The following is an 11,185-nucleotide window of genomic DNA, read 5'->3' as shown; positions in this document are numbered from 1 at the left end:
TTGAAAACAATTCTCAAAGTGATTTTGATTCTAGTGATGAGACTAGCAGTCACATCTTATTACATCCTAAGAAAAGAAAAGTTATGCCTATAAAATCTTCAAGTGAAGAAGAAAATGATGTAGAAATAGAAAATGTGTTTATATTCTGTATAAAGCTGATTGTAAACATAACAACAGTAAACCAATGTTTCGTATAAAGTTTATTCGGAAATTAGTTATGTCACTAATTGGGAATTTACGTGAAGGTAAAACTGCGCGATATGGAACGCCATCAACAACAGACAATGAGGAGAGATTAGATGGAAAACTACATATCCTCCGACTTGATGCTAAAGGAAAACATAATGACTGTTTAGTATGTTCTAATCGTAAGTTGCCTGGAGGAAGAAAAACAACAGTATACTTCTGTGAAACGTGCAACAGAAAACCATTCCTTCATGTTGGAGATTGTTTCAAAAAATATCATACATTAAAAACTTATAAATAATTATTTGAAACTCATATATTTGTAATACTCCTTCAAAAAATAAATAATTTCTAACAAAAATGTTATTCTTATAATACTGAAAATTTTTCGCATATTTACCGAAACCAGCTACAACCTAGTGAGAATCACACATAAAAAGCTAGCGTCCGATAAGGGTTAATACGTTGAGTGCCGCGTAGGCTATCGCTGGCTCACATTGAACTTTCTATTTAAGCTGCATGTATAATTTATGTTATCTCTTCCCTTTATAATAATAATTTTTGTAGTCTTATAAATATTATAAGATATATTCTATATAAGGATATATATTGGAAATATATAATACGATAATCGTGAATTATCAGTGACTTACGCAGCGTGAATTGAAAGTCATGTGAATTGGCGCAGCACTCAACATGTTAATATATATACAAATGTGACATCACCTTATATCACGTATATGCATTGTATACTGAAATAGGAGAGAAAGAAAATCTTGGTATACTCGTACTCGTCTTATTAGATATATGATTAAAAAAAAAATTTATCGTTTTTGTAAAACACAAATTATGAATGACAGCTACACACATAAACAGGATGTGTATACTTGAATTATACAACAGGCGTATGACTTTTCTGTCTTGACAAGATATAAGTCAGATTATATTTTTTTCTGATTAATCGACAGATTGATAAATACAGTGTTTGCGATCTAGATGATTATATATACGCGTTATTTGGGAAATATGAGAATTTGAAGATAGTCTTTAATTTGACAAGATATGTCACATATGAGAACGGCAGTAGAATTGAAAAAAAAATTACAATAGCCGTTAGCCATGTTTTGTGTACGATTTCTTTAGTGAACATTGTTAAAAGAAAGAACGCGCAGAATATAATTCTGTAACTTCAGAATTGCATGATACCTCCCCTTTAAGCAAATATCTCTGATAATTGTTACTATAAATTATGCATACTGATCGGTGGATATTTATTATACTGCATGTCAATAAGCGATATTTACACACATTAAATGCTGGCACAGATGCGTTTAAATGTATTGCACAAGAAGAATCAACAGACGTTTGACATGAAAATAGAGCGAAATTTCAGGAATTGATATTTCAATAATGCGAATGTGCAAGAGAGTAAAAAAAGAAAAGAAATTATATCTCACTCATGAAAGAAGATCACCATGGTACACAGATACATAGCACACAATGTATGAACTTGTCGAAAGAACAGCATATCGGACCTTTGACATTAACGGAGTGTGTATGTGTGCCTTATACTCTGTCCAATAAATTATAACTAAGCCGTACACATATTTGAATATATTCCAAATAATGATGTGCTTAAAAATGTATCTGTGCCATGCCGCAACTCCATATTTAATAGGCTCATTATCGTTTCTTCAGAAATTTTATTTCTCGATATTTACAATTTTTCTTTCGCTTACTTATAGCTTTTAGTATTGTTTTTTCCATATATATTACAGAATAAACTACATTTTTTTTTTACTTTTTATTAGATTACAATTATATGTGTATATATACATATATTTATGTGTATATATATAGTATATGTATCGCCTTGTTTTATACGAACAAGTATGCCGACGTATTATTATTCATAAGCCGATTATCGTTGGCATAATATAATCGTGTGAAAATGATATTTCTGATCGAAGTTAATTTCGACGATGATGATACATATAGATGAGACGCATTGATCATCATCATGGAGATGTTACATTTTGCACGAAAGAGTCACTGCGGTTCTTATAAAGATCAGAATCGCTGCCGTCTCTTTCTTCATTTCTCATGATACTTTGACGCCCACGTTTCTCTCTCCCCTCACTTATAATCACACTTATCTTTGCCGTGAACGCAAAGTATATTATCAACGGCTTGATAATTCCTGTGCTCTGACCAACGATGAATCGGTCTGTTCTACAGGATTACAATGGACTATAATGGAGCACACATATCCACGTTTCGCTCTGTCCTCGTGTCAAACGAATCTGTCGATCCAAGCGTCGTCGGCGTTTACGACACCCGAAATAACAACGTCCTCGGCCATCAGCGACCACCAGTACTCTGGTGGTACCAGCACGACTGGTTCCAGTTGCGCCCTGACCAACTATTCGAATTCCGCCCACGCTGGGGGGGGGACGCTGCAGCACCCGTCGTCGTCGGGCAGCAGCGGCGGCGGGCCCTCGCCGTCGGCGCAGTGCCCGAGCAACTGCCAGAGCCCCTGCGCCAGCCCGCAGACCGCGATGAAGAGGAAGCGCTCGACCAATCCGCAGGCGGACGAGAACTTCATACGCGCCCTCGACGCCGTGCGTTACGGCGGCATCGGCTTCTGCAAGGCCGCGCGGATGTACGGTGTGAACAACCGGACGCTCTGGCTCGAGTACAAGAAGCGGGGCTACCCGAACAATCGGCCTAGCCTCAAGTCCCGCGTCAAGCAGGAGGTGAACTCGTCGCCGCCGCCGGCGGCGCCCCCGGCCCAGCCCATCAACTCGCAGAGTCCGACGCCTATGGGCCCGCCCACCACTCCGCACAGCACGCACAACACGCACAGCACGCACACCATGCTGACCAGCCACAGTCCCCACACGATGCTGAGCGGCTACATCGACAGCAGGCACACGGACTATGCGTTACCGAGCACCACGATGCCGATCAATTTGCACGGCGTCAATTACAACACCATGTGAACTGAGCCCTACCCGGAAAGTCACTTGTATAGACGAGCTTGAGAAGTATTACTTTCCTCCCTCCTTTTTTATCCGTGCGATCCTTTCTGCGCGTCACGCTCGTAGACTCCCGGGTATTTCCATCTCGAGTCGATCATAGCTCGTGTGTTTTGTATATTGTACAGGATCTCTTTCCCTCCTCCCCTCCGGCGACTATTTTGTATGTATGTGCGTGCGTGCGTGCGTGCGTGCGTGCGTGCGTGCGTGCGTAACTCAACTTTGTTTCTCATCGCGGAGAATTATAGCTAGTTTGTGTAACTGCGAGATTCTTTTATCACGTGTATAGATCGACTTGAAGAAACGAACTGTCAGATCTTGGAAACGGTCTGATGACTGGATTGCTGGATTAAATGGACGATGGGCAAAATGGGCCGAATGGATATACAAAGCTGTTGAATAGCTACTGTTGTAAATTATTATTGTTGAACTTTACGAAAACGTATTTATTCGTGTTTTTTTATTATTGGCAAAATATGATAATATGAGAATCTTAATAAGAGAGCGACGTTGCTATGATAATTTGGTATTTTCATTATACCCGATTTTTTCTAAGATTTGTCTAAACGTTCAATGTTTATTAGACATTTTTCGGAATGGTGGTAGTGAAAGTGATTTCGAACAATTGCTTCTATTTATTTCTTTGAAGGTCAGAAGAATCAGATTTAGCAGCTCCAATGTACAAAGAAACATATCGTTTTTATTTATCCACACCGAGGGCGGCTTGCTTTACTCATTGTCCTTTCTCTTCGGAAAGAATCGCTTTCAAATTTCTCGAGTCACTTGCTTATTATTTATTACTATTATTATTATTATTATTATTATTAGATTAGGTATACAGGAAACGATTTATGTAATTGTACAAAGTGTCGTGTTTGTAATATAGAGAAAATTGCACGGCCTTTGATACAGCCTTTAAGTTAAACTTGTCCTATATTATTTTATTTAAAAATGTTTCGTTTTCTCGCCGCGACCGTCTTCGGAGGCGAAAAAACATACGATCAAAATTATTGCGGAATGTTTTGAGATAAAGGGACATCCATAAAGTAACACTATGCCTTCGATTAAATATATTTGTAAAATATTCCGAATACTTTCGTTTTGTTTTTTAATAAACAACCGTAAAATTAACGTGATATTCAACCTTTCTTTTTAACCTACTTCTTCTTATACTATTATTCACGTTAATTTTACGGCTTTTATGTTTATTTTGCATTTTCTCGCTTTTAATGTCATCAAATAAAGACGATTGCGACGAGGGACCAGGAGCCTTGAATTAACAAGGAGATGATGCGAATCTCCGAAATCGATTTCCGGACGAATCATAGCTTATTCGACAGTTTATATATAGAACATAAAAACCCTAAAGAGATTTAAATAAATAGACTTTTGTTTATAAGAAATCACAAAATAAAGTTGGGCACACAGCTGTGCCGACATAAGGCGAAACTTCTCAGATACGATGTTTCAGTGACAACGAGTGTTAAATTTATCCTCGTATCGGCATAGCTTCCAACTTTGCATCGCAATTTCTCGTAAACAAAGGCCCATTCGTTCAAATCCCCTCTTGGATTTTTACGTTCCATAAAAGCTATCGAACGATCGTATGACTTGTCGGGGAATCGATTTCGGAGTTCGCGTCATTTCCTCGTAAGTTTTTTTTTTCGTTTTGTAGAAACATACTTCTTTTTGATTCGCAATTTTGTGACTCAAGCTAAACGGTATCTATAATTTGATAAATAAGAGCAGACTTGTGTTGATTTGGTCATCGGTGATTGTATACACACATAACGATCTCGATATTGATGCGTTGGCGCACGCTCTCTCTCGTTAGCGATTTTCCCAGATATTCACGAGAATATTGATAGAGTTGCGTTTAGTTCTTTTTTTTCTCTCTCTCGCTTACGTATTGTCACAGCCATCTCGTTAGCGCAGATTATCATCTAGAATTGGTGCAATTACAGTGCTCCCTGACGACGATGACGACGACGACGATAAAAAAATGTCGGGGTTACTGATAAATAGCGATACTGTACCGTTGTACCGATTGTAGCTTGTCGTATAATTCGTAAATATAACTTTTGTACATAGTAACATAATGAAGGCGCAAAAATCGTTAGGATTGCGTCGTATTTGCACACATTCGCGTCGATATATTGTACGAAACTAATAATATACGCGCGCACGCGCGCGTGCTCACACACACACGCGCACGGAGATGATCCATCAATACATGTATTACAAGAATTAATGGTTGCTTTGTCGATAAATATACGAGAACTATCGTAGATTTTCTTTTCCTAGAGAAATATGTTCTTTTCTTTATGCGCGAGAGTTCACTCGACTATTTTCGCGTTCTATTACATTATATGTACATGAGAGAGATTAAGATATGTATATTATATTGCGTTACAGCGATATTATTCTGCCATCGTTTCTTCTTGAATACCCGCAAATTCCGCTTAATCCTCCGTCTATTTCTGTTAAATCCGGAAAATTAGATCGAATAACGTACGTGGATTAACGATACTAATCGACGTAAATTGCTCGATGTATTAAATTTTCCAAAATTAATGCGAACTTTGTGAGAGAGTAGTTTTCGTCGTTGTCGAAGTAAATTACGAATTCTACGTGATATACGACCAGAGAGCTTTAGATAGCATGTTTTAAGTATACGGATAATTATATATACATACATATATATATATATATATACATATATATATATACACGAACATTATATTTTGACTCTGTAATATTTGCGTTTCTGTTATGTTTAGTAATAATGATTTATTAACTGTATTTTATCGTGCGTAACGAAGAAAAACGATTATTGTCTCTCACGATTAATAATGGAACATAAGTTTTATGAAAGAGAGAGAGAGAGAGAGAGAGAGAGAGAGAGAGTAAGTGAATGAGTGAGTGAGTGAAAGAGTTTCTAATTTTACATTTATAGTTATAATATTTTATTTGTTGCACAGTTTATTACGTACGTTCGACGAGTCGTCTCCAAACAGTGATGTAATGCATGTATTGAACGGGAAAGGACACGAACACACTCAAAAGAGATATACTGATTGTATTTTCTATTTTCATTCGTTTCTGTACATTGAGGAAGTGTGTGTTACGGTAGAATGAAGAAGAATTAGCTTCTTANATATCTTATATATTATATTCCAGAATGACATTGTCAAACTCAGATTAAACTGAATCGATGAGTAATGAGATAATGAGAAGTGTGAATTGTCGACGTTGATTTCCAGCAATTTGTCTCGTTCAATAATACCGAAAAATTAATCATTTCTGTGTTTGGCATAATGAAGCAGGTGGTACTCGAATGACGGGAATTTTGAATACGTCGATTAGATTAATGGGCTTGATAAAAGTCACTCTCGATATATATATATATATATATATATATATTTGAATGGTTTAAAATTAGAGATTAGTCTTTAATAATAAAATAGTCGTTAATTGCACTGTTAAGAAGCATTTATACCCCTTATATAAACGACTAAGAACTAATTCTGAAGGAATAAAAAAATATTCTAACAGTTTGCAACAGAATGGAAGTTCTGTCTCGATAACCTCCTTCATTGATCTCCCGTGTAAAGCGAACGGTCGACCTTATCCGAAATGACGATATCGAGTCTTTGTTAGTCTGACTGGAATATAAATCCGTGTCCCAATCAAAGAAGAAGCAATTATGAAACATCGGTACGACAAACATCATGATTGTTCTCCTTGTTACGCATTATTTATTACCGATTTTTACCGGACCAACGTGACCGTCGATCCGTTCGTTCAATGACTCTCATTAATGTAACGGTTATTGTCGAAAGACGCAAGATTACTAACCCTGTCGGTCAATCTGTCGTGCAGTGATGTAACAAGGCTGACATTTCTCACATCCAAGATTGAATGACCGATCATACTCCTTTCTAAAGTCGTGATCTATTTATTATTATTACAGCCCCTCATTGCAAGCAGACGCCGGTGAAAAGGGCACGGCTGTTGATGCGGCAGCCGCGAGTGAAGAAGGAGCCGAGTCACCTGTCGCCAGACAGCGAGACTACCACGACGGGTTCGCCGCACATCGTCTCGTCCTCCGTGGCCACGCCGACGTTGAATCTCCCTCAGACGTCGAGGAGCTGGGAGGAGTCGCGCATATCGCCGCCGCACACCATGCTGATGAATCAGCCGAATCTGCTGACGACGTCGACGAACCTGTTGACGGTGCCGCAACCGTCCTACCTGACCAAGCAACATTCGCACCCGCTGCTCACTAGCCAACAGCAGAGCACGTCCGGCAATTACTGGATACACCGGCAGCACTCGAATCCGGAGTTCCCTGGCAGAACCACGAGTCCCTCGATAGTGGTGGAGCCGGCACCGGTCGTCAAGACGGAGGAAGAGGCAGGCGAGGAAACACCGGCGACTCCCGTCTTGGAGCCAGGAAACGCTACGTCCGGGGATAGCAGCAGCGGAGGATTGAGGGTCAAGACGACAGAGTTGAGACGAAGCTCGTCGTCGCCGCAGGTAAAGTTCCGATCCACATTCAGGATGACGAGAATGAAAAGGAAAGAAAGTTTCAATATCCGTGAAATTAACGCGACTTCTTTCGCGCTCGTAGACCAGCAGCGGCAGCAGCAGAGAGCCACGCGAGAACACTGGCGACAAACGATTGGGCCACTGTCCGGTGCTACGCGAAGGGCCACCCTTAGGCTGCAATCATTGTTGGAACACGATAGACGCCCACGGCAGAATACTCCGCAGGAAGACCAAGTATCACTGTCCCGAGTGCCAGATCAATCTCTGCATCGTGCCGTGCTTTCAGGAGTACCACGAGCAACGGCGCGATCTGATCTCCAAACTGAAACCCTTACCGAAAACCAGCTCTGTCTAATCTCTCCTTATTTATTGCGTACCTCTTTCTCTCTATCTACGTACTTTGTTTTTATAGATGATTGTTATCCGGGCGATTGATGTGTAAGCGCGCGTTTTTAAGTGTCCGAGGACTGTCGCGCGCGCGCGCGCGGTGACACCAAGCCGATATTATCGGTGTGTGTGTATGTACACGTGATGTTTATTTCTCCCCCTCTCTCGTACCACGATGAATGTAAGTTTTACCGAATTTGTATCGACAAAAATCAACAAAAGGTAGGATCCATTTCATATTGCAAATTTCTTCGAAATACTGTATGAACCAATCATGTTCTTTCTTTTTTTAAGCACTTCAAAGCGTTTACAGCTTCAAGTGGGTCGTAGAGACCTGATGATGATGTTTTCTATGAGGGACTTGTCTCTTGTCTCGAAATTATACGGGGATAGTGATATTTTTTTAACGTCGATAAACATCGAGAAATCAATTTCTCCTACGATTTTATAACATTTATGATGAGAAGCGCGTCAAGTACGTAAGATGAAGTACATTATTTGAAAAAAAAAAAATCCAAGAATACATATAATTATTACGTAACGGTTCTTTATTATTACGATTATTATAATCATTATTTTTGAAATGCTTTTTATTCTCGTATCAATGATCCTCATATCATCACATGATTGCACGATCCCTCCTATTCTGTGTCTCCTTCTCTCTTTCATGTACAAAAAAGCATCGAGATAATAATTTTTCTCGACGGCGACATTGCAAACACTAATTTTCGAGGTCATGAATCGCGAGATGCAATTGCAATTGTGAAAGAAGGAAAGGAAAAATAGAGAGGAGAGAAGAGCAGGCACGGCCTGGCCGCCGAAGCGAGAGCCCACGCACGTGCAACGATCGGTGTTACCCTTATAAATCACTTCCTACTATTCACGGCACTCCCCGCTCCCGTTAATACGTCCGCGTGTAAATTTGTCGCGTTCGTATCGCGATCAATCGAACGCGAGCCTCTTTCTCCCCCTCCCTCCCTGTCACTTTTATCTTAATACGAGAATTTGGGATTTAAGAAAGAAATAAAGAGTAAAGTACAAGTGAGAAATTCACTACGGCGTTGTGTGTGTACGTATGCGTGCGTGCGTGTGTGTGTGTGTGTGTGTGTGTGTGTGCGCGCGCGCGTCGGTTCTTCTATTTAAAATAACTCTTCGACAAGTTTTTGACCAACGAGAGGAAATCTGCTGAAGAGGGAGAAAAAAAAAATCTGATAACGGCAAGCGACATTTGTTAGATCGCGCTTTCTCTCTTTTCTTTCTGTTCAACTTGTGTTTCTCCGCTTTCCAGCAGCTTTTATTTTTTTATCGAAGGAGAAATGTATATCGTTGAAACGTTTTCCCGCTTGAATCGGACTTCGATCAGGCTTCGATTTTTCGATGGAAACGCCGCGGAATTCTCTGTCGAGATATTTTCGGCTTGTACTGTGTTAATTTGTCGCGCCGCCGCCGTTTCCGTCTCTCCAGACCCATCGGGACACTTTTCGACGACGAATATTTTTGTGTCTCGTGCATTTATCCGCCGGAAAGGCAAGACGAGACACATTACGAACGACAATAGAAGTGAGTGAGGAAACTCTCTTTTTTTCTTGGCGTGTCGTAGAATCGCATCGTTCCAGCCTGATAAATCCTTAGAGCATATACTACTGGAGGGAGCGTGCCTTATGCTGCCCGTGTTATAATAATGTGGTCAGGGTGCGAGAGAGAAAAGTAGATTAGAGGTGACAGCTATCTCTCTCTTACTGAACGCTCATTGGTCGATTCCAACTCCCCACTTTTGAGAGATTGTAACGTATAAATGTATACGAAATAACATTATAAAACATCTATAAATAAATAATACATTCCTAATTATGAATTAAAAAGTAATCATAGTATCAAAACATTAAATTAAGACAGAACAAACATATGAACTTTTTTTTAAAATCCAATCTTCAAAGTTATCTTTTATTGCATCGCACCATTTATTGTTAATAACTTCATCTGATGGAAATCTAAAGAAAAAAAATTATAAAAATTATTGATACCAAAACTGAAAACGAAAACGTTCACTTAACCTACACAACTTCATTTTTAATAGACTTACTTATGAAAACATAAATCCAAACAGTCAGGATCGTCTTGTCTCGTACGACAATTTGGGATGCAACAAATTTTTGACATTGTAATAATTTCAATCAAACAGCACTATTTACACATACTTAAATATTCAAATATAATAAACGCGTCAAAATGATACAGACTAGCAGACGAGCTGACAAGTTGGGCGGCAATTGAACTTTCGTATAGGCCTTTCTCCTTCTAAGCAAACAACCATGAGCGTTCAGTAAGAGAGAGATAGCTGTCACCTCTAATCTACCTTTCTCTCTCGCACCCTGACCACACTTTTATCGAGACGTGCTACCTCCAGTAGTATATGCTCTAAGGATAAATCACGATTTGTCGCCAGGCTATCGTCGACTCTCCCTCGCCCGGCCGCGACACCTACGTTTCTCCCCTTCTTCCCTTGGTATTTCCTCGCGAGCGACACCGAGCACGTTCGCGCACTTTTACATGTAAAGTGTCGAAAATGTAGAAGAAGAAGAAGGAACAAAAAAGAAGAAAAACAAGAAGTACGTGCAATATATTTTTCTCGGCATTACAGATATACTATATGCAAGCGTTGTATCGATTAATCATATTTTGTGTAAAATCTAGCCTGAGATTCATAAGTTAAAAATAAAACAATGTGAGATCAACACACACAGATCGACGACGAGAATCGTACGAACGCTTCCCGACATCCTAGCGTTTTCCCTCCGCGGGAGGAGGAATTGTCATCTTCTTGTTTTGCAGGGGCCGAGAAATATTTCCGTTCAACTGCGAAAGATCCTCGGGACACCTTCCCTTAGAAACATATGACATGTGGGATCTTTTTCTGTACGAATAGCGAATATTGAACGCTTCGAGACGATATTTTGAAGTCTGCTGCTAAACCTTTAATTCCACAATATAGCAGGAGGTACGACTGCAAAGTATATTCAATT

The 11,185-nt window shown here is 39.6% G+C and overlaps 1 protein-coding gene across 5 annotated transcripts in view; it reads left to right on the top strand.

Moving 5' to 3' along the window:
- LOC106742074 (longitudinals lacking protein, isoforms H/M/V) overlaps nucleotides 1-10,879 on the top strand; it is a 13,923-nt gene extending 3,044 nt beyond the window's left edge. For 4 of the 5 annotated variants that reach the window (XM_014614688.1, XM_014614686.1, XM_014614690.1 and 1 more), the window contains 2 exons: nucleotides 7,198-7,763; nucleotides 7,858-10,879. In XM_014614688.1, coding sequence (XP_014470174.1) covers nucleotides 7,198-7,763; nucleotides 7,858-8,130 — 839 coding nt within the window. In that variant the 3' untranslated portion in view covers nucleotides 8,131-10,879. Of the gene's footprint in view, nucleotides 1-2,424; nucleotides 4,356-7,197; nucleotides 7,764-7,857 lie in introns of those variants that run through there. The other variant, XM_014614687.1, reaches the window with a different exon arrangement.
- The last annotated feature ends 306 nt before the right edge of the window (nucleotides 10,880-11,185 follow it).

Source organism: Dinoponera quadriceps, unplaced genomic scaffold, assembly GCF_001313825.1.
Source record: "Dinoponera quadriceps isolate SergipeBrazil2010 unplaced genomic scaffold, ASM131382v1 scaffold588, whole genome shotgun sequence".
NCBI classification, from domain to species: Eukaryota; Metazoa; Arthropoda; class Insecta; order Hymenoptera; family Formicidae; genus Dinoponera; species Dinoponera quadriceps.
The sequence above is the reverse complement of the archived record's forward strand: the minus strand, read 5'-3'. Positions and strand labels throughout refer to the sequence as shown.